The 25,070-nt window shown below is 40.7% G+C and overlaps 1 protein-coding gene and 1 pseudogene across 5 annotated transcripts in view; one reads left to right on the top strand and one right to left on the bottom strand.

Annotated features, from left to right (window-relative positions):
- Positions 1 to 20,249, bottom strand: part of LOC149146752 (lon protease homolog 1, mitochondrial-like) — a 73,890-nt pseudogene extending 53,641 nt beyond the window's left edge.
- The window catches only part of LOC149146751 (uncharacterized), a 374,303-nt gene that overhangs the window by 57,707 nt on the left and 291,526 nt on the right, over positions 1 to 25,070 (top strand). For all 5 annotated transcript variants that reach the window (XM_089446312.1, XM_089446315.1, XM_089446314.1 and 2 more), the window contains one exon: positions 23,717 to 23,814. In XM_089446312.1, the coding sequence (XP_089302438.1) occupies positions 23,717 to 23,814 (98 nt within the window). The remainder of the gene's footprint in view (positions 1 to 23,716; positions 23,815 to 25,070) is intronic.

The raw sequence follows: 25,070 nt of genomic DNA on the forward strand, positions 1-25,070 counted from the left end.
CTTTCCATCAGAGAAAGTTACATTGAATCCTTTGTCTTCCATGGCAGATATAGACACAAGGTTCTTCTTCAATTTGGGTACATAGAGTACATCTTGTAGATGGAGGACTTGTCCTTGAGACAAGTGGAGGGTCACAGTCCCGGTCCCTTTCACAGGATAAGTGGCATTATCCCCAAGGATAATTTCTAGATTAGTATCCCTTTCAACCATGTCAGAAAGTGCTTCCTTGAATCCGGTGATGTGTCTTGAGGCACCACTATCGATTAGCCAGACATCCATAGTGTCGGGCGGAGATGCAGCTGAGAGAGCAGATATTAGAATATACTCATTTCTTTTATCAACAACATTAGACTCCTCATACCTGGTATTTCTGGTCCTTTTAGAAGGTGGATGGTTTCCTTCAAAGTGAGCCTTCCTCTTTCCTTTGGATTTGTCATTTCTTTGATTCCCATTCCTTCGGTTGTTGTTGTTGTCGTCACTATCGGGAGAATTCTTCTGGAAGGGGCATTCTCTAGCATAGTGTCCAGTCCTATGGCAGGTGAAACATTTACCCTTCTTCTTTTGAGTCTTAGTCCTTCCTTTGTCCTTGGAACCACCAGAGTTCTTCTTTCGGGAATGAGCAACATAGGCAGCATTTCTTTCATTATCAAATTCCTTCATCCTTGTTTCTTCTTGCATACATCTAGACAGAAGCTCATCAAAGTTAGGGATGGTATTATTGTTGAGAATGGTAGTTGTGAATACTTGCCATTCATATGGAAGTCCTCCAAGTGCGGTGAGAACCATCTCACGATCAGCTATTGTCTCCCCAATAGCTAGCAGATTGTTCCTGGTTTCGGTCAACTTCATAAAGAAAGTTTGAATAGACTCGTCTCGGCCCTTCTTCATATTCTTCAACTTGTTCTTGAGGAATAGCACTTGGTTCACATTGTTTACTCGGAACATAAGTATCAATTTGTCATACATCTCCTTGGATGTGCCTAGTTCAGATATGTAGGCAACCAGACTCTTATTTATGGATTCCCTGATCAGCAGTTTTGCTCTGATTTCTCCCTTCTTATACTTGTGATTAACAGCAGCAGAGGCATTTGATGGAGGTTCTTGAATCTTCCCTGTCACATGATCTAGGAGATCATGATCTTCTAATTTGAGATCTAATAACATCTTCCAGGCATGGAAGTCATCACTTCCAGTCAGCTTGTCATTCTCCCTGAATTCAAGCTTAGAGGAATCCATTTCCTTCGATGATGATTGCTATAGATAGAGTTTGTCTTCACCTCAGCTCTGATACCATGTAAAGTTTTGTAGATGTTCTATGCTAAGAGCAATTTCACTTTTCTCACAGCAATCATACAAGTAGATAAGCAAAATGCAGATAGAACATATAAGCAGATCTTACAGAAGACAAATCAGAAACAAGAAAAATGTATGTGTTTGTTTCGGCGGTCAACAGGATGCTTCAACCAGCAAAGTCTCCTTTGGTCAGCCAGCCCAGCATGTGTCACAACAACCCTCCAACCAGTAGATGAGTTAACCCAAGTCAGTTCTACAAAAGTCAACGCTGTCCTGAAAAGTCAACGCAGGGGCAGCAAGCTAAAAGTCAACGCAGCAGCAAAACGGTCAACCCTTTGACCTCGATTTTTGTGCCAGGTAGTATGGCCTTCAAAAATCGAACCTCCCACAAGTTTTCAGCTTGTTTGGACCAAGCGTTGACCAAAGTCAACGCTGGTCAAACTTCTGCGAAACCCTAGCAGCAGAAAAGTCCTCTTCGTCCTTCCCACGTGTGGCTGAAATTCGTCCTCCAGGTAGCTCGTACTTTTTAGGATGAGAGAGGAAGATGTGAGTTGTGTTGTGATCCAATTCTCTCCAACTTTTCCTGTATATATATATCCATCAATGAGGGTGTGTGACACATCTGTTGGGCATGTGAGCCTACATTACAAAACTGGCTGACCTTTGCACATATAATTTATTAAGAATAATAAATTCAAAATATAAGTTCTGCTCATCGGATTAAGACTATTTTTATATGGATTTTACACCTCTCAGAAAGAGGAATCCAACAAAAATATTAGCCTCTTAATCTGAGCATCAGAACATGGAGTTTGAACCTAGTTGTCCAAATTTAACACTCCCTCTCAACTAGGGAGAACTCCATCAATTAGTGCAATTAACATCGTGAGTCATCCCGCCGAAACTTGCTTTGCTGGCTTCTTTATTTCAGAACAGAAGTGGGTCAGTCACAAAGACTTCATTCCCCGACTGACATAATCAGTCCAGAGGTCCCAGACCTCACAAATCTTGATCCCAGATCAAGTGGTTGGACCATGCCATCCTAGATAGAGAGTACGGCAATCTCTGATGCGTCCATCAGTCTTTGCTAATAGTCTCTAGCTTTTCCACACCTCATTGGCCAAATGAGAGGTACTTCCCATGAGCCCTGAACTCAATGGGTAGGATGCATACGGGGCACAGATTAAATGAGTGGCGAACCAGCTCAATAATCACAAGGGTGGGGCAGAAGCATTATGAGTGCTTATAGCTCCGAGAAGCTATCCCCAAAGCCCCCCCAGAGCTCCCAGAGCTCATCGTCCAACAGGACCCACATCATAGGGTCTTTCCACGACACCAAGACTCTCACGGAAGGTTAGGAACTTGACCTTCCCCATAGTGAGAATATCCGCGACCTGCTCATCAGTTCCTATATGATCGAGCCTTACGGCGCCTTGCTGTACCATATCCCGGATAAAGTGGTACCTGATATCAATATGCTTGGATCGGTCGTGGAACACAGGATTCTCAGTCATACGAATCCCACTCTGATTATCACAGAGTATTACAGTGGTATCTAGCACATGTTGGAACAGCTCACTAAAGAGCTTCCTCAACCAAACTGCTTCACAACAGGCCATACTAGCAGCAATGTATTCGGCCTCCGCGGTGCTCAAAGCCACCGACTTCTGCTTCCTGCTCATCCATGAGATCGAAGCAGAACCAAGATTGAAACAGCATCCAGATGTGCTCTTACGATCCACCACACTGCCAGCCCAATCGGCATCAGTATATCCCCGGAGTATCACACTCCCGGCAGTGTATCTCAGCCCATGGTTTATCGTGCCCCGAAGATATCTCAAAAGATTCTTGGCACCAACCCAATGAAAATGATGAGGCTCAACCATCTGTTGACTCAAAGTATTCACTGCAAAACATATGTCCGGACGGGTGTTCACTAAGAACATCAAAGCTCCTATGAGTTGACGATACTCAGTAGGATTGGCCAAGATAGGCCTTGCAGCGCTGCCACTCAACTTCTTAAAGTTGAGTTCCATTGGTGTCGACACGGACTTACAGTCCACCATCCCAAATCTTTCCAGAAGCTTCACAATATACTTTCCTTGAGAAAGGAAAATCTCTCCAGGTCTCTGCCAGACCTCCAAGCCTAGGAAATAGTGCATCAGTCCTAGGTCTTTCATCTCGAACTCAGCAGCAAGCTCCCTCTTACATTGATGAATGAGAGGGTCATCACCTGTCAGGAAGAGGTCGTCCAAATACAACACTAGAATGAGAGGCTTTCCTTCCTCAACCTTAAAGTAAAGGTTTGGATCAACATTGCTTCGAGTGAAGCCCAGCTTCATCAAGTAACTATCCATCCTCTCATACCAAGCTCTGGGTGCTTGCTTTAACCCATAGAGGGCTTTCTTCAACCTGCAGACATAAGTGTCTCGATCTTGAACTTCAAATCCCAGAGGTTGTTCTACATACACGTCTTCCTTTATTGCACCATGCAGAAAAGCGGTCTTGACATCCATCTGATGAAGACTCCATCCTTGCGTAGCAGCAAGGGCTATGATGGATCGGATGGTGGTATATCGAGCCACAGGTGCAAATATATCGTCATAGTCAATTCCTTCCTTTTGAGAGAAGCCACGGGCAACAAATCTTGCCTTAAACTTTTCAGCACTCCATCAGATCCATGTTTAATCTTGTAGAGCCATTTTGCGGTGACAACAGATTTGTCCTTCGGTCTCGGACCACATCCCAGACATTATTCTTCATAATAGCCTCATATTCTTCATGCATAGCATCCTTCCAGACTTGATGCTTGATGGCTTCTTCAAAAGATCCAGGTTCAGATTGTATAATAGTACTCATGGCAGCTAGATACCCTTGGTATCTACACGGCTTCTTGCTTTCTCGGAATGTTCCCCTTGGGGCAGCATGACCCTCAGCATCTTCGAGGGTGTCCCTGAGCCATGATGGCCTCTTTCCTAGAGAAGGGGAAGGATCAATAGGGTCCATTGGCCCTTCAACATCAGGCATAGTCTCATCCTGGGGTTCTTCCAGATTTCCAGGTCTTTCTTCATGGTTTTCTTCAGATCTAGGAAGATCTACTACTTTCTTCAGGGAAGCATCTTCATCAAAAGTGACATCATGGCTTATCTCTACTTCCCTTTGACCAGGTACATAAACTCTATATGCCTTAGAAGTCTCACTGTAGCCCACAAACATTCCTTTCTTCCCAGTAGCATCCAGCTTACTTCTCTTTTCTTTCGGCACATGAAAATAGACAGGACATCCAAAAATTCTAAAATGTGAGACATCAGGTTTCTTACCAGAGAAAACCTCTTCGGGAGTTTTGCAGTCCAAAGCGGAATGAGGGCATCGGTTTTGAATGTACACAGCAGTATTTGCAGCTTCTCCCCACAGAAACTTTGGAAGACCCTGGTCACATAGCATGGCACGGGCAGCTTCCACAATAGTCCTATTCTTGCGTTCAGCAACACCATTCTGCTCAGGAGTATATGCAGTGGCAGTCTCCCTCTTAATGCCAGCTTCTCTGCAAAAGTCTTTGAACTCATTTGACTCATATTCAGTGCCATTGTCAGTCCTCAAAATCTTGATCTTCTTTCCGGTCATATTTTCCACCAAGGCTTTGAAGGTACGGAACCACATGAAAGCCTCATCCTTCTTCTTCAAGAAGTATATCCAGGTTTTGCGAGAGAAGTCATCAGTAAATGTCATATAGTAAGAACATCCCCCCAGGGATGTTACAGGCAACATACCGGAAAGATCAGAATGGACCAGTTGCAATATCTCAGATGTCTTTGTGACACTTGAGGGGAAAGGTCCCCTTGTATGTTTTCCTTCAGCACAGCCCTTACATACACCTTTATTATTATTTCCAAAATCAGGCATCCCTTTCACCACCTTCCTTGCTTCGGGAAGAGCCTTGTAATGAAGGTGTCCAAATCTTCGGTGCCATAGTTCGGTTTGACGGATAGTATCACAAGTCATAGCTCCCAACGGACTCCCTCCAACCTGGTAGAGTATACCAACTCTAAAACCAATTGAGATAGCTTCCTTGAAGCTCTTCTTCCACATGAGTACCTTTCCATCAGAGAAAGTTACATTGAATCCTTTGTCTTCCATGGCAGATATAGACACAAGGTTCTTCTTCAATTTGGGTACATAGAGTACATCTTGTAGATGGAGGACTTGTCCTTGAGACAAGTGGAGGGTCACAGTCCCGGTCCCTTTCACAGGATAAGTGGCATTATCCCCAAGGATAATTTCTTGATTAGTATCCCTTTCAACCATGTCAGAAAGTGCTTCCTTGAATCCGGTGATGTGTCTTGAGGCACCACTATCGATTAGCCAGACATCCATAGTGTCGGGTGGAGATGCAGCTGAGAGAGCAGATATTAGAATATACTCATTTCTTTTATCAACAACATTAGACTCCTCATACCTGGTATTTCTGGTCCTTTTAGAAGGTGGATGGTTTCCTTCAAAGTGAGCCTTCCTCTTTCCTTTGGATTTGTCATTTCTTTGATTCCCATTCCTTCGGTTGTTGTTGTTGTCGTCACTATCGGGAGAATTCTTCTGGAAGGGGCATTCTCTAGCATAGTGTCCAGTCCTATGGCAGGTGAAACATTTACCCTTCTTCTTTTGAGTCTTAGTCCTTCCTTTGTCCTTGGAACCACCAGAGTTCTTCTTTCGGGAATGAGCAACATAGGCAGCATTTCTTTCATTATCAAATTCCTTCATCCTTGTTTCTTCTTGCATACATCTAGACAGAAGCTCATCAAAGTTAGGGATGGTATTATTGTTGAGAATGGTAGTTGTGAATACTTGCCATTCATATGGAAGTCCTCCAAGTGCGGTGAGAACCATCTCACGATCAGCTATTGTCTCCCCAATAGCTAGCAGATTGTTCCTGGTTTCGGTCAACTTCATAAAGAAAGTTTGAATAGACTCGTCTCGGCCCTTCTTCATATTCTTCAACTTGTTCTTGAGGAATAGCACTTGGTTCACATTGTTTACTCGGAACATAAGTATCAATTTGTCATACATCTCCTTGGATGTGCCTAGTTCAGATATGTAGGCAACCAGACTCTTATTTATGGATTCCCTGATCAGCAGTTTTGCTCTGATTTCTCCCTTCTTATACTTGTGATTAACAGCAGCAGAGGCATTTGATGGAGGTTCTTGAATCTTCCCTGTCACATGATCTAGGAGATCATGATCTTCTAATTTGAGATCTAATAACATCTTCCAGGCATGGAAGTCATCACTTCCAGTCAGCTTGTCATTCTCCCTGAATTCAAGCTTAGAGGAATCCATTTCCTTCGATGATGATTGCTATAGATAGAGTTTGTCTTCACCTCAGCTCTGATACCATGTAAAGTTTTGTAGATGTTCTATGCTAAGAGCAATTTCACTTTTCTCACAGCAATCATACAAGTAGATAAGCAAAATGCAGATAGAACATATAAGTAGATCTTACAGAAGACAAATCAGAAACAAGAAAAATGTATGTGTTTGTTTCGGCGGTCAACAGGATGCTTCAACCAGCAAAGTCTCCTTTGGTCAGCCAGCCCAGCATGTGTCACAACAACCCTCCAACCAGTAGATGAGTTAACCCAAGTCAGTTCTACAAAAGTCAACGCTGTCCTGAAAAGTCAACGCAGGGGCAACAAGCTAAAAGTCAACGCAGCAGCAAAATGGTCAACCCTTTGACCTCGATTTTTGTGCCAGGTAGTATGGCCTTCAAAAATCGAACCTCCCACAAGTTTTCAGCTTGTTTGGACCAAGCGTTGACCAAAGTCAACGCTGGTCAAACTTCTGCGAAACCCTAGCAGCAGAAAAATCCTCTTCGTCCTTCCCACGTGTGGCTGAAATTCGTCCTCCAGGTAGCTCGTACTTTTTAGGATGAGAGAGGAAGATGTGAGTTGTGTTGTGATCCAATTCTCTCCAACTTTTCCTGTATATATATATCCATCAATGAGGGTGTGTGACACATCTGTTGGGCATGTGAGCCTACATTACAAAACTGGCTGACCTTTGCACATATAATTTATTAAGAATAATAAATTCAAAATATAAGTTCTGCTCATCGGATTAAGACTATTTTTATATGGATTTTACACCTCTCAGAAAGAGGAATCCAACAAAAATATTAGCCTCTTAATCTGAGCATCAGAACATGGAGTTTGGACCTAGTTGTCCAAATTTAACAATTGATCTAAAGATCATCTGATTCCGATAAATATTTATGGACATATGAATTTATTTTGATTATGGACAAATTGTTAAGGTCGGCTAGCAAACTTATGTAGGCTCAGAAGCCCAACAGTCATGTCTATTCAACCTCAACGTTTGCATATAAATACAAGGAGCATTCTCCTCATTTGGACAATTCATTTCACTCATCTTCTCTCTCTCTCTCTCCTATGCATAAAATGAGCCTCTCTCTCTCTCACACGTGTAGATGAAAGGAAGACATCCTAGGGCAAGGAAGACGCAGAAAGGACGCTAGGGCAGCAGGTCATCTCTTTGACTAGCGTTGACCAAGCATTGACCTTCCAGAAGTGCGGATTGGGTGTGGTTGCCTCTCTTAGGTAGGCCACAATTTTTGGCACGAAAATCGAGGTGATTTGACCTCTAGTTTGACCGGTGTTGACTGCCCTAGTTTAGGGTTGCAAGTTGACTTCAGAAATCTGCAAATTCACTGAACTTTTGGGGTTGTTCAAGGGCTGTTTCTTCAGGCTGTTCGAGGACAAGTTGATTGGAAATTGACCAAGTATTTTAGAGGTCAATTTCAGCTAGTTTGACCAAGTTTGACTTTGCTGATCTAGGGTTTGCTGCTGCTGATATAAAATTACTGAATTCAGATTTTGTACTATTTCTCTCTGCTGAACTATTAAAGATAAAAGAAGATTTGATCAAAGGGTTTCTCCGCGTTGGGGTTTGTCCCTAGCTAGCGCCGACATCTTGTGTCTCTTGTCTTGGCTTGTTTTCTGTTGATCATTTAATGTTCTATCTGCACTTTATTTAATGTATATGTGATTGCTAATCTGTGGATAATAAGAAGAAAAATAAGTAAACTGCTCTAAGCATAGAACATACCATAATTTAACATGGTATCAGAGCTGAGGTGCAGACAAAGCCCAAGCAAGAGCAAGAGCAATCACCGAAGAGAAGGTTGGCAAGGCTATCTTCACGAAATCATGGGGTCCTCAACACACTTCCCCGTTGAAGACAAACTTCGTGAGAAGTCTGACTATCACGGATGGAATATGTCTCTCGATCTAACATTAGAAGAGTAGGAAGTGTTGGACCATGTGAGAGGCGGGATTGTTGAGCCTCTATCAAATGCATCCGCTGCTGCTAGGAACAAATGGACCAAGGGAGAAGTCAAAGCAAGGAAGATCATTCGGGACTCTATCGACAAACGTTTGGTGGCCTATGTTTCTGAGCTAAACACCTTCAAGGAAATCTACGATAGACTGGTGAGTTTATTTAAAGGTAATGATGCAAATCAAGTTTTGTTTCTTAGAAACAAGCTAAAGGAAATTAAGAAGGGCAAAGATGAAAGTATGCAAGCATATTTCTTAAGGATCACCGAGATCAAGAACGATCTCCTATCTATTGGGGAAGTAATTCCTGATAGGGAAATGACACTCACAATTCTTGGAGGATTGCCATGTAAATGGTATATATTCATGGCTACTCTTCTCAACAATAACGTAATTCCTGGATTTGAGGAATTAATGGCCAGATGCTTTCAAGTAGAAACGAGGATGGAAGAGCAAGAAATGCCCATACTTAAAGGTCATCCCTCTGCCTTTTCTTCTCATACTAAAAGAAGAAACAATTCCAGGGCTAAATTCAAAGGAAAGGTTGGACCAAAGGGTGGAAGAAAAGGACGATGTTACAATTGCAATAAAATTGGTCACTATGCCAGGGAGTGCCTTGATAAAAGGGACTCACATCGGGACGATGATTAGAATCCCTCTCAATGCAATCAAAGGAGTGGCAGGTCAAATGGCAGAGGTAAAAGAAGTGCCGGAAATCAAGGAAGAGGACAACCATTCAAGAAGGCAAGAAATTCCAGGTATGAATATTATCTACCAACAGCTCTATCTACTACTGCTCCCCCGAACTTGCTGGGAAATTGGCTTATTCATAGTGGTGCCTCAAGGCACTTCATTGGTTACAAAGAAGCTCTCTATAATCTGATAGAGAAGGAAACCAACTTGGAAATTGTTCTCGGAGATAATTCAAAATATCTCGTAAAAGGTGTAGGAAATGTCACTATTCAATTGAATCAGGGTAATACCATCCAGTTACAAGATGTATTATATGTACCTAATCTCAAAAAGAACCTGGTGTCCATTTCGACAATGGAAGACAAAGGCTACAAGGTGGCCTTCAGCGATGGCAAGGTATGTGTATGGAAAAAGAACTTTAAAGATGCTTTTACTCTTGGGTTTCGAGTTGATTCATTATATCAGGTTGGTGGAAGTCCGCTGGGTGTCATGTCTTGTGACACATCTCTTCAGTCCGAACTATGGCATCGAAGGTTTGCTCACCTTCATTATAAAGCTCTACTCGATGTAAGAAAAATGGTGACCGGGATGCCCGAGTTCAGAGTAGAGCAAGAAGGTGTATGTCCAGGATGTGCCGAAGGGAAGCTCAAAAGGGGACCATTCCCCTCAAGCCAAAGCAAGACCTTCGATATATTGCAGTTGGTTCACTCAGACATATCCGGTATGATGCCTGTGAACTCCTTGGGAGGATATTTATATTACCTCACTTTTACAGATGATTATTCTCGCAAGACTTGCATATACTTCTTGAAAAAGAAGGGTGAAGTGTTCTCCTGGTTTCGGCACTTCAAAGCCTTGATCGAGAATCTAACTGAAAAGAAGATCAAGATCTTAAGGACTGATAATGGGACTGAATATGAATACAATGAGTTTCATGACTTTTGCAAAGAGGTTGGCATTAAGAGGGAGACTACTACGCCATATACTCCTGAATAGAATGGTGTGGCAGAAAGGAAGAATCGTACGATTGTGGAAGCTGTCCGTGCTATGCTCCATGTTCAAAGACTTCCGAAGTTTCTATGGGCCGAAGCTGCAAATACCACCGTATATGCACAAAACCAATGCCCTCATCAAGCATTGGGTTCCAAGACTCTTGAAGAAATGTTCGCTGGTAAGAAACTTGACGTATCTCATTTTAGAATTTTTGGAAGCCCTGTATATTTTCATGTGCTTAAAGAAAAAAAGGAATAAATTGGGTGCATCTGGAAAGAAAGGAATCTTCGTGGGCTATAGCGAAAATACTAAGGGCTATAGAATCTATGTTGCATGTCAAAGGGGAGTCGAGATTAGTCATGATGTCACCTTTGACGAAGATATGGCTCTTAGCAAGGTAGACAATCTTCCTACTTTAAGGGGATCTAAAGAAGCTGACACCGGGGAACCGAAGGAAAAAGAAGATGAGACAATGCTCGATGTGGAAGAACTTATGGATCCTATTGATCCTCCTCCGCAAGAGCCTTCCTCTTCTAGGAAGAGGCCTTCATGGCTTAGGGGGGCACTTGATGATGCTGAAGGACACATTGCACCCCGAGGAACTTTCCGTGAAAGTAAGAAGCCGAATAGGTATCAGGGTACCTGACCATCATGAGCACGATCATCCAAAATGAGCCTTCGTCATTCACGGATGCCATCAAGCATCAAATATGGAAGGATGCTATGACCGAGGAATATGAGTCCATTATGAAAAATGATGTTTGGGATGTGGTCCCCAGACCCCAGGACAAAGCAATTGTCACTTCAAAATGGCTTTACAAGATAAAGCATGCAGTTGATGGAAGTGTGGAAAAGTATAAGGCTCGTTTTGTCGCTCGTGGCTTCTCCGAGAAGGAAGGTATAGACTATGATGATATATTTGCACCTGTTGCTCGATATACCACCATTCGCTCGATCATAGCCCTTGCTGCTTTGCAAGGATGGAACCTACATCAGATGGATGTCAAGACTGTGTTCTTACATGGTTCGATCAAAGAGGAGGTCTATGTGGAGCAACCTGAAGGATTTGAGATTTATGATCGAGAATTTCATGTGTGCAGGTTGAAGAAGGCTCTCTATGGGCTAAAGCAAGCACCCCGAGCATGGTATGAGAGGATTGACAGCTACTTGATGAAGCTGGGATTCACTAGGAGTGAAGCTGACCCTAACCTTTACTTTAAGGTTATAGATGACAAGCTTCTCATACTGGTGCTATATGTTGACGACCTCTTTCTAACAGGTCCAAACCCTCTCATTCATGAATGTAAGAGGGAGCTGGGTTCTGAGTTCGAGATGAAAGACCTAGGACTTATGCAGTATGTCCTAGGACTGGAAGTCTGGCAGAAACCAGGGGAGATTTTACTATCTCAAGGAAAATATGTGGTGAAGATATTGGAGAGAATCGACATGGTGGACTGCAAGCCCGTAACTACCCCGATGGAGCTTGACTTCAAGAAGTTAAGCGATAGTGTTGCTGGACCTGTTTTACGAAATGCTACCGAGTATCGTCAACTTGTTGGAGCATTAATGTTCTTGGTGAACTCTCGTCCGGATATATGCTTTGCAGTCAACACATTGAGTCAACATATGGTTGAGCCTCACCACTCACATTGGATTGGTGCCAAGAATCTGTTGAGATATCTTTGTTGCACAATCACTCATGGGTTGAGATACACTGCCAGAGATGTGAGACTACTTGGGTATACTGATGCTGATTGGGTAGGCAATGTGGTGGACTGAAAGAGCACTTCCGGGTGCTGTTTCTCTTTGGGATCTGCCTCGATATCCTGGATGAGCAGGAAGCAGAAGTTGGTGGCTTTAAGCACCGCTGAGGCAGAGTACATTGCTGCTAGCATGGCCTCCTGTGAGGCAGTCTGGTTGCGAAAGCTCTTCAGTGAACTGTTTGGATTTACATTGGATACCACCGTGATCCTGTGTGACAACTAGAGCGGGATCCGTTTATCAAAGAATCCTGTATTTCATGATCGCTCCAAGCATATCGATATCAGGTACCACTATATTCGAGATATGGTGCAGCGAGGAGCAATAAGGCTCCAACATATTGGTACAGATGAACAGGTCGCCGACATTTTGACAAAGCCCCTAGGAAAGGTCAAATTCCTGACTTTCTGAGAACGACTTGGTGTCGTTCAGAGACCCTCTTATGAGGGTCGAGTATGATTTATTGAGCTCTGGGAGCTCCAGGGGGGCGCGGGGTACTTCTTGGGGCGACATGTGACCACAGGGCGACTCACCACCCCTTGGTGGTGCACTATTTACAGGGTAAAGGTTCAACCTTCCCCTGTGACACCCCGTGGCGACTGTGGAACAGGATGATTAGTTCTCCTGTGGGCCAGGATGATTCGTTCTCCGTGGCGACTATGGAGCAGGATGATTAGTTCTCTGTGGCATCCACTGGACAGGATGATTCGTTCTCCTGTAGACAGGACGATTAGTTCTCCTGTCGAGGCATCCTACCCATGCAGCCTGGGACTTATGGGAAGTACCTCTCATCTGATCAATGCGTAGGGAAATGAGGATAGGGACCATAGTAGTACTATCGATGGACGCATCATTGTATCTACCGTACTCCCTATGCTAGGATGACCTCCATTGATCTGGGATCAATGATACTGATCTGGGATCAGTGGGAGTGGTTCACACTTTGAGACTGACTTCGGGTCAGTGGAGGATGGTATGATACATCCTCTATCATTTCTTCTTCTTCATAGTTCGCGCAGAGCAAAGCAAAGTAGAGTAGAGTGGGGTCAAGCTGTACAGGACAGTGCATTTGATGGTTGGATAAGGACCATAGTAGTACTATCGATGGACGCATCATTGTATCTACCGTACTCCCTATGCTAGGATGACCTCCATTGATCTGGGATCAATGATACTGATCTGGGATCAGTGGGAGTGGTTCACACTTTGAGACTGACTTCGGGTCAGTGGAGGATGGTATGATACATCCTTGATCATTTCTTCTTCTTCATAGTTCGCGCAGAGCAAAGCAAAGTAGAGTAGAGTGGGGTCAAGCTGTACAGGACAGTGCATTTGATGGTTGGATAGCAGCGACGGTCTGACGGATTGCAGTTGAAGTTCTCCTTAGTTGAGAGGGAGTGTTAAAATTGGCAACTAGGGCCAAACTCCATGTGGATCACCTTATTTATGGCTTATGATATTTTTCCTAGATTCCTCTCATTGAGAGGTGTAGGATTGATCTAAAGATCATTCGATTTCGATAAGTATTTATGGAGATATGAATTATTTTGATTATGGACAAATTGTCAAGGTCGGCCAACAAACTTATGTAGGCTCAGAAGCCCAACAGTCTCTCTCTCTCTCCTACGCATAAAAGGAGCCTCTCTCTCTCTCACACGTGTGGTTGAAAGGAAGACGTCCTAGGGCAAGGAAGACGTAGAAAGAAGGACACTAGGGTAGCAGGTCATCTCTTTAACTAGTGTTGACCTTCCAAAAGTGCGGATTGGGTGTGGTTGCCTCTCCTAGGCATGCCGCAATTTTTGGCACGAAAATCGAGGTGATCTGATCTCTGGTTTGACCGGTGTTGACTGCCCTAGTTTAGGGCTGCAAGTTGACTTCAGGAATCTGCAAATTGACTAAATTATTGGGGTTGTTCAAGGGCTGTTTCTTCAGGCTGTTCAAGGACAAATTGACCAGAAATTGACCAAATATTTTAGAGGTCAATTTCAGCGAGTTTGACCAAGTTTGACTTTGCTGATCTAGGGTTCGCTGCTGCTGATATAAAATTATAGAATTCAGATTTTGTACTATTTCTCTCTGCTGAACTATTAAAGATAAAAGAAGATTTGATCAAAGGGTTTCCCCGCATTGGGGTTTGTTCCTGGCTAGCCGCCACATCTTGTGTCTCTTGTCGTGGCTTGTTTCCTGTTGATCATTTAATGTTCTATCTGCACTTTACTTAATGTATATGTGATTGCTAATCTGTGGATAATAAGAAGAAAAATAAGTAAACTGCTCTAAGCATAGAACATACCATAATTTAACAATTTGATATCACCACCCTCTAGACCATCCGACAGTTTGTGCGACGTCACCCTCCCCTCGCTGGTGTCACAAGGAGGAAGCCCGCTATCTCCCTGACCATTGATCTTCCACAACTCAATCAACAACTTTGATTGAAGGAGGACTCCCCCCTCCCCTTGTTGACATCACAGGGAGGAGGCTCCAATATCCTGTAGACCATCGATTTGGTAAACCAATTTCCGCCATTCATTGTTAACCTGACTTCCGCCCATCTGTTGCGAGGCATGGTTATATGGACCAACGGCCCAACCCTTACGGCTAAGCCTCTAGTTCTATGCTGTATCATTGGGGTTCTACTCATCAACCTCAAGCAAGGTACTAGGTGTTGTATTGGCCCCTCTCCTTGGACCTTCCGACGGGTTATGTGCCCGCCATGTGACTAAGGGCTATGCCCACACCCTGGGTCACCCATTCATGCTTTTCTAATGCTCATCACATTCAACAGTGTGAATTATAAATTGGTATAATCCAATCCATCTTCTAATTTGCAACATCCCCTTAAACTAAGTGGCATAAAAAGGGAAAAAATCTTATAGGTTGCTGTCAAAAACTTATTTTAACTGCTGTAATATTTCTCATTCATATATATGTAGTTTAGAGGAAATAAACTAGCGTCCCTTTAAGCTCAAGAGCTAGATTGAGGCTGTTGTACTAGGCTAGCACACAAGTATACTCACTTAAGAGTTCGCAAGGCTCAAAGCCAATACAACAATATTTATCAAAACATTATAACTCATCATGTCACTATTGAGGATTTGAAACTAGGTAAAGATAATTACTATTCCACCAAACCACCCAAAATAACCCATATATATATATATATATATATATATATATATATATAATTGATTTATTTTATTCAAAAAAATTAAACTGAAAAAAAAACTAAAAATCAAAACCTTTATCAACAAATTAAAACTATAATATTACCAAAAAATTATTCTATTTTAATTTACTCTTAATAACTTTCCTCTTTCATTAGTGTGAACCAACCTCCAAACATCTATTCTTAAAATGAAAAATGTTTTTCGCCTAGAATAAAGACTTTCAAATGAATTTGTGATAGGTTACTTTATTCTTGTGAATTATTCCTACTGAAAATTTACATGGGAAAATTTACTTTATTGTGAATTAATTTACTTCATTGAAAAAGATTCAATTCTTTTTGACTTTGTTTGAATTTTTGTTTATTTGTAATTAAATTGTTTAATCATAATTTAATTTTTAATAATTGTTAATCAACATTCACCATTGTTAAACTATTCAAATCAGAATATATTGAGATGTGATCAACCAAAATATGAAACGAATATAATAAAATTAACGAAACAATGTTCAATTTCGTTTTACTAGTTGAGGCAACATATGAATATTTTTCGCAGTTAATTTCTATAATCATGAATTCACCATGGATTCATTTAAAAGTTTTCATATTGACCAATCTGTAAGTACAACAAAAGTAGAAATACAAAAGCTTGCTAAAATACCCTTCCCATTCTCGTTGACATCTTCTTCCCTTTTCCTGTGTTGCCTTTCCTTCCATCTCCCGTTTTACACTTATTGCTATTGTTGTTTTTTGTGTCACTTCGTCTATATTGAACTTCCATTCACTCTCCCGTCGGGGCTGCGCGCATGCTAAACACAAAGTGCCAACACTGCAATAACACAAAACCAATCAATACCATAACATGAGTAACCTTATAAATCAAATATACAGACATATACATGCTGCTAGTTATTTTTATCAAAGAAATATGTTGTTGTTGGGGAAGATCAAGACCTTGGGGAATTACTAGATGCCTTTGAGCAGTATATGATTTTTAGGATTGTGACCATCACCCGAATGCTCCTCACAGTCACACGCTAAATCTGCTTAGTAATTTGGGAATCCATATTATCTATTTGAAGTGAAAATGATCAAACGTACAGTCTCAGTCTGCTTAACAAAAATAAATAAACGACTTCAGCATATTGACCCACAGGAATCCATATTATCTATTTGAAGTGAAAAAGATCAAACATACAGTCTAAGTCTGCTTAACAAAAATAAATAAACGACTTCAGCATATTGACTTACAAGCTTTTATCTAATTCCTGTCCTGTTATAGATATAAATTGAGAAGTTGGGGGAGGGAGAATCCAACCCCACCTCCTGTTTTGGGGTTTCAAATACAACAGCGTGAGATTATGGCAAAGAAAAAAACACAACCCTGGAAGAGACATCACCTCCGGGCACGCTGGATTGACTCTGAACACAACCCTGCAAATAGTATCAAATGCAATCCAAACGCAACCCTGCAAATAGTATCAAATGCAAATCATTGCAGAATGTTCTGCAAATCCAACACACTGCCCCTCTCACTAACATGGTGTGGTGTAGAATCGGAAACAAGGTGATCTGTGCCTCTTCCACGACTTCATAACAAACTTACATAGAGAGCGGGACTGGCAGCCTTCCGCTGCACCCTTAGCAATTGAATATCCCCATCCCAACAGATCTTGGAGAATGGCATCATCTACGGAGGAGTTATATAAATTCATATTTTGTGTTTCGGCGGGCTTCCAAATTCAAATTTAAAATTCAAATGAGCTATGTGAAAAGTATGATGAAAAGACACATGTGAAAAGACATACGACAACAGATCTGGATTGCAAAATACTCGCGAGTTTTCCAACTTCGACAGGGGAATGGGTCTATCTGTTTATTTAAACAGACATTAATAGAGGCGGAGAAGTGCCCAACTGGCCACGTTAACAATACCAGACAATATGCAATCGAGATAAGCTCGATGAATTTGACCTCCTTTGACTGCAGTTTTTGTGCCAGACTTTTTTTGGGCAGGCCGCATCTATTGGCACAAGAACCAAGGCATTCTATTGACTTTGACCACAGAGCAATTGCAGGGTTAACTGTAGGTCTGATCGTAGAGTTGACTGCAAAGTTTGACCGTTGTGTTCATGATTGTTTTGGGCTGACTTCGACCACTTTTGAAGGCTAAGTTTGACTGCCTTTGACCGAGCTCCAAAGAGGATTGTTTGTTGCTGCACTGACCATTGTTAACTTTATGGTTAGGGAAAATTTTGATTGCTGTTCACTGTAGATTTGACAGGACTGTTTTGACTTTGATTTGGCAAGTCAATTTTGACTTTTGTACTCTCTCTATTTCTGTTGAACATTTGATATAATAATAAGAAGAATTGATCGAAGGGTTTTCCCCATCTTGGGGTTTTTCCTTGGCATTTTCCAAATATGGTGTCCTCTTGTATTCAACATTTTGTTATTTCATGTTCTATCTACAATTACTGTCAATGTGATTAATGATTAATGTGATTGCTATTGGAATGTAAATTGGAAATTGTCATTGGGCTGCTAAAGGACATTGAAATAATGGTGCTAAGCATAGAACATACCTTTGTTAACTAAAATTAACGGGTTTTTTCCATTAGTCCATCCATCTGACATGATGGAACAACCTGTTTTGGTCCATGAGTCTTTAAATTCATTGAAATAATCTCCAGTGGATGCAATGTCTCTTTGCAAAAGAGTTCCCCTCAAGCCATGCCTAATAGGGCTTTTCAATGCCTTTCTTGCAACAATAGCAACTTCCCACATAGCTTGGTGGTAAGGTGAGCAAGCAAAATTAAAGGGGATATGTGCATCATACCACCATCTAACAATGTATTAAAAAGCAACATCTTTGCATTGCTTTCTAGTGAGCATCCAAGGTGGGTTGACTTAGACTTGGTTGGGAGGCAATGGCTAGCAGTAGCAGAGGCAAAGGTGGTGGAGGGTGTGAAATAGCTCTTAATGTTCAAGAGTGAGACCCAAGAGGGGGAGGAAGATAATGGAAGGGGTCATCGAGATTGGTGGAAGGGATAGAGGAGTCTTCAAGGTCAAAATAATCATACCGACTTGCTTCTCTCCTAGCCATAGCTTTTGCAATTTCCTTCTTCCTTGCAATTTCATCTTGAATAGCCTCTTCCCTAGCGTTTGCCTTTTGATACTTCTCAAACTTTCCAAGGTATTCTTTCCTGATAGGCCCTATCACTTTATTTGGTGCATCACAAAGGGTTACTTGGCCTCTTATACCAATGAAATGTTGTTTCAACCTATAAATACCCCCTCCTCCCATTGTGTCCTTGCAATATTGACACAAGATTTTGCCATAAAAAACATCACGGTGAACCCATGCAATGCCTTTGGCTTTTGGGGCCATAATGGATGGTGAAATTTCAAATATTTTATTGAAGGAAAGAAATTTGCAAATAAAATAGGAAAATGCAAAACCTATGATCAACTACTGTGTTTCTTCCTTGATGCTTTTTAACTTGAAAGTTGAAACTCAAAAGAGGGGGGCAAATTAATAATAGAGACAACATTGAAATTTGAAAATTTTATAGGGAATCATACTTGGAAGGTTGGAAATGAAAACTAGTTGATGAAGCCTCCTCCCAAATATGCCAACTCCACTAGAAAGCTCCTCCAAGATGACAAAGAACCTCCAAACTTGCTTCTGTTGCTCCAAAACTCAAGGTTGTTGCAACATTGTCCAAGCTCTCAAACTCTCAGAAACACTAGAAATAAAATGTGTAAGGCAAAAGAGAGGAGGTTGCTTTTATAATTTTAGGGGAGTGAATTTGGTGAGAAATCCGCTCAAGGTTTGGTCAAAACCACCCAAAAATACCATCTTGGGCTCCATAAAGCCGTCGAAAAGTGCGTAGACCGAATTGGTTGATTAGGACTAGTTAGTTGCCAAATTAGCTGGTTTGGTAAAAAATGGTTGGTTTGGCACCTAACTGGTCCTAGCCGACTTGCTAATCAGATTTCTTCTACTGGTTCGGTTCCGAGCCTATCTAATCGGCTAGCTTGGTTGATTTTTGGTTTGAATGAACCAGTTTTTAAAGCTATGGTTTGAACTCACTTGAACAAGCTTCTAAAAGCTGTAACCTCGTAAGCTCTTCTTCAATCACCTGCAGAACATGTGTTGGGCACCTCTCCGTATTTGGTCCAAGTCTCTCTCTTTCAATATAATTTGAAGGAGATGGAAAAAAACTTCGTGTCAGATGGTTCACCCTTTCGTCAATATTTTTCAGAAGTGTTGATGAATGCTTTTTTGTGTGTTGCCCCACTTTTAGTTTTTTTAGGTGATTTGGAATGGCCTTGTTTGCGTTGCAAGTCCCTTTCACTATCTTTTGAATGAGAACGTGAATGTCATCGTCTTTGATGCTTTTTCATTTCAACATCTTTTGGAGGAGATTGTGAAAGCCTTTGCTTGTGCATTTTCTCTCCAGAAATTGATTTGTGATGACCTGCCTTGTGCACTTGAATTTTTCCATTGTCTCGAGAGGCTGAGATGCAATGTTGCCTGTTTTTGTCATCCTCCATAATAATCGCTCCTCTGTCTCTAGGATGAGATGATCACTTGCTTGCTTAAAATTATCCTCTAGCACCAAATCATTTCCTTGCCGTGAAAACTTGCTACCATCTTCAACCACTCCACCCTTTCTTTCCTCAAAGTGCAGTTCATTCACTTTCAACTGTTTATTGCCATATTCAATCATTTCCATATGTCCCTCTGGATGATGATTTGAGCTCCCCATCAGAGCTTCTTGAACTGCTCTCTCGTTTGCAACATTCTTGTCAAAATTTGTGTTCCTTTCATCACATGTTATCATGAAATTCTCTCCTGCCATTGCATCATGCATGTCAACACCCTCTCTAAGTTTATCACCTTCTTCATTTCTAACCTTCAGATGTGAGCATTTTTTCTTTTCAATAAATCCATCACCAACACTACTCACTTGCCTTGTTGAAAGCATTTTCATTAGCTTTTCTGGAATCTTGATCTGTTTTTTCGGCAACTAGCCCAAAAATCGTTCCATTAACTTATGCTTGCTTGTTGTTGCTCCTTTGTTCTCTATTCTTCTTTATGAGTAGATGCCTTCAGAGCCCACCGAGATGTTGCTTGGACATGTTTTCCATTAACTTCCAAACTAGACACCCCAAGTTGAACAAAAGGAGGATACTCCCCTCTTTGACCAATGGTCATTTGAGGCATTGTCTGAAGTGTGGCAAATGCATTTGTTTGTGGTGTATTGGCCATTACATTTTGTTGTGTATCCTTGCCACAATTTCTAGGCCTACCTTCGTACTTAATGCCACATAACTCATGAAAGGTTAGGGCTGCACGAGTCTCCTCTTTTAGCATTTGATACTCCTTCCAATAATCTGAATTATCGTTGTTATGTTGTGGTGGTCCACAATTCCCTGCTTTTTGCCCATCCATGAATTTGGGAAATCAAGGTTTAGGAGTCTTCTGATTGGCTGTCCAAGAGCTAGTCGGTCCAGGGGCTTTAGGTTGAATAGGAACACCTGCATTGTGTTGAAATTTTCTGAGTTCTGTAGCCTTCCCAGTTTCAAGGTTTTAGCATAATGTTTAATGCCCACAACCCCAAACAGTTAGCTGATATGTAAACCTGTTAATTTTAGATAACAATGGTATGTTCTATGCTTAAGATATTACTTAAATGTTCCTTTAGCAGCCCAATGACAAATTCCAATTATATCTAGTAGCAATCACATTAACTTATAAACATTGACAATAAATGCAGATAGAACATAAAAACATATGCATAAGACAAGCCAAGACAAGAGGACACAAGATGTGGTGGATGCTAGGGACAAACCCCAATGTGGGGAAACCTTTTGATCAAATCTTCTTATTCTTCAATAGTTCAGCAGAGAGAGAGAGTACAAATATTTAGCCCAAAACAGATCTGTCAAATCAGCAGCCAAATCCATCCCTAACTAGAAAGTCAATGGTGGTCAAAGCTATCCCAAAACATCTTCCAAACAGCAGGCCAATTTGGCCTTCAAATCAGCTCAAAAACTTAGGTCAAATCCAGTTAAGGGAGAGAGAAATTCTGCCGTAATTTTCTGTGGTCAAAATAGAAGTCAATGTTGGTCAAACTATCCCCAAATACCTCAATTTCTATGCCAATAAATGTGGCCTAGAGAAATCGAACTTTTGGCCCAAAAATCGAGGTCAATGCAAGTCAAATCACCCAAAATCAATGCTGGTCAACGCCCTGAAATCAACGAGCTGTTCTGCTCAGAAAAACTCGGCCTCCTGCCACATGTGCAAAGGAGAGAGAGAGAGAGAGAGAGAGAGAGAGAGAGAGAGGGAGGATGTTGTGATGAGATGATGTCCAAATGAGGAAAAGGTCTCTCCTATTTGTGATGAGATAATTCCATAGAAAGAAGTTATTTGGTTTGTGGATTGAGACATAAAGTATAAAGTACATGTCAAATGAAGATACCTCCTTGATGGTCTCTTGCACTAGATGCTTCTTTGATGATGATATCTTCAACTAGATGCCTTCTTTGATGATGTTGACAATTGAAGATGTCTTCTTGATGATGATTGCTTTCTTGATGACCTCCTTTCTTCAAGTATGCTTGAGATGTGGCCCTTTCTTCATTGAGAGGGAGATCACCTTGATTACTTTGATGATGATGAAGTGTTTCTTCTTGCTTCCTTTGGATGTAGGATGTAGAATGTGGAGACTTCTTTAACGTGCTTCAAATGTGTTAAGTCCTTGAGTCCTTCGAATGGAGTCAGGGTCTTTTAGGTCTTCTTCTTCTTCCAAGAGTTCCTTCCTTGAAGATGATGTGTAGACTAGTCCTCCTTGATGTGTTTAACTCTCCTTGATCCTCCTCTTATGTTTGGCCCAAATGTATCCTTCTTTAATGGAGTGATTTGCAAGCTGCATCTTTCTTCTTGTTGATATCACCTTAGCTCTAATACCATGTTGAGAAATCTAGGGTAGCTAGATTAGGGTGATTTCTCTTACTTCGATAATTGTTTGTGATGTTCTTTAACTTAACTTCGATAATTGTTTGTAGTTAACTTCTTTTTATCTTGATTATTATAGTGTTCTTTGATCATCTAACAGGTACCAAACAATGATGATCAATGAGGCAAGAGGACACAAAACGTAGGCTGCAAACCAGACCCAAAACCTCTCTTCTTGAGAGGAAAACCCACAAGAATTCTTCTCTTGTTATAGAATCTTCAAATGACAAATTCCAAGACCTAAGACCCTTGTCAAAGACCCCTCCAAGACCAAGTCAAACTTCCCCTGATGAGTTTTTCTTTCACAAAGCCGACGCTAGTCAAACTGCATCTACACTTCAGATTTTTCGACCTTAGTTCAGAATTTGGTCACTGCTTCAGAACTGTACTTTTCGGCCTTCCTGAAATCACTGCAATTTCGGATGTGCGAGTATTTTATGGCAAGTTTTGATCCTTTTTCTACTTCGCTTGGCTTGATTCTTTTCCCTTGATACGCGACTAGCAAATTGATATTTTAGACACCTTGATTTGGCTCTTTTGATGACTATAATTTCTTCACAAGTGATGCCCTAGACCTTTCGCATGTGTGGGAGGATTTAGCCCTAAAAGAGATCCCAAAACTTCTATTTATCTTCTCCTTTTGTTCTCCGTTTTTCGCTAGTTGTTATGCTTCTTTTTCTTGGTGATCGAACTCCTTTGCTTGCTTGATTGATTGCCTTCTTCAAATGAAGTCGAGCTCCTATATATAGGCTTTTTTCAATAGCCCTAATGAGGTAGACTTGTCCTCGGCTAAGGCCGACATGTCTTGGAGGAAGTCTTTGACACATTTTGACTTACAATAATTCTTTTGACATGATACAATATGCCATTGGGGTCTTTTATATATTACAATGACTCAATTGACTTCTTGACTCTATGAAAAACCCTAGAAGCACTCAATGGGTGCTTGACCTATAAATAAAATTGACCTTGAGCATGAAACCCATGCTACAAAAATAATAATAATAATTTCTCTTTTTCTCTTTACATCAAATACATAAAATCACGATTACATTAGAGTCTAGACATTATGAAGATTGAACCTAGTTACATTTTCCAACACACATGACAATAGATCTTGGGTCTCTCGTTTCTTACAGAAGCTCCAGTGTCATAAGTTCATTTAGATGCTTTTGTTTTGTATAATTTGTAAATATTAGAAATATTTATGTATATACTTAGTATTTGTCATGATTCATTTCAATAAGATGCAAGCATGAAAGGTAACCAACTCTAATGCTGATGGTTCAATGGTCCTTTTTAGAGTTGAGTAGTTGGTTTTTGTACTTATTTGTGTTTTCTATAATTATTTGTGGAAACCCTTGAAATATTGACAATGATAAAATGAAATCTTCTTGCAAAATCGAGTAATTTATCTTGTGTTTTATGCAGAACAAACAAAAAGCAACAAACAAGAAGTTATGTTTATCGGAAACAACTCTTAATTCCAATGCAAACGAGCCTGACAAAGAATCACGGGAAGATGAAGGGTAATAAAAAGTTTCCGCTACTATGTTTGATTTATTTTTGAGTTTGCTGTCTGTTTTTCCTTAATCTAGTTTATTTTGTTGTATGTCGGAAATTTTGGAGAATGCCATTTATTTTCTTTGAAGAGTCTCTATGTTTGATTTATTTTTCAGTTTGCTGTCTGTTTTTCCTTAATCTAGTTTATTTTGTTGTATGTTGGAAATTTTGCAGAATGCCATTTATTTGCTTTGAAAAGTCTCTAAGAAAAATCTGAAACAATGTTGTTGTGGTAAGACACAAGAAAATTGTGATTAATGAAGTGAAACATTTGTGAAAATAAGGCACTGAAAGCAGTGATCACTTAACTTTGATCTAAGACAAGGTGCTAACTCTCACTCGTACATAATTACAAGAGTGTTTTGAGTGTCTGCACCAGCAAATATTATTGTTGGCATTGCATAGAAAAACATCTATACAGGTATCATGCCTCTTGCATGCCACAATTACATGTAGCCATAAAATATTGTTGTGGTTCTGACAAGAGTTTGTGAAAGAAATCTGCAATAGTGTGACAACACGTTGTGGTTTCTTTTGCAGGGTCACATTGTAGCCCACAAATTAGTCTCCTTAATGTTGTGAACCCACAAACCTTTTTCTTTGACCCACAATCTTAATTAGATCTTGTTAAAATATGAAAGTTCTATGCAGAAACTTGAAAGTTCTATGCAAAAAACTGAATGTACTTGTAAAAAATTGAATTTACTTTGCAGAAAACTGAATGTACTTTGTAGAGAGTTGAATGTACTTTCCAGAAAACTGAATGTATGTTGCAGAAAGTTGAATTTACTTTGGAGAAAGTTGAATGTACTTTGCAGAAAACTGAATGTACTATGCTGTTACAATTACTTAAAATGCAGATTTCTTCTTCACAACTTTTCAGAACAACAATTGTGGATAGAACATAAACTTAATGATCATATGAAGACAACTAAGCATAAATATGAGACACTGAGAGTTAGGTCTAATGCCCAGGGAAAAACCCACAAGGGGAAAACCCAAATGATTATTTTTCTATTAGATTTCTTCAATTGTTCAACAGAGTACAACGAGAGAAAAAGAATGAGAATGAATAAATTCATCAATGTTTGATCAATTTGCAGCTGAAGTGCTCTTGCTCTTTGTTGGAAAATCTCCTCCTCTTGATTAGATTTTGTCTTACATATTTTCTTCAACTCTTCCCCTTCTCTTACTCTTCACTTGCTTTCATACTTCTCTTGTA

The sequence above is a fragment of the Pinus tabuliformis genome, chromosome X (genome assembly GCF_031772625.1).
Source record: "Pinus tabuliformis cultivar Carrire ecotype Pingquan chromosome X, CPIR1, whole genome shotgun sequence".
NCBI classification, from domain to species: domain Eukaryota; kingdom Viridiplantae; phylum Streptophyta; class Pinopsida; order Pinales; family Pinaceae; genus Pinus; species Pinus tabuliformis.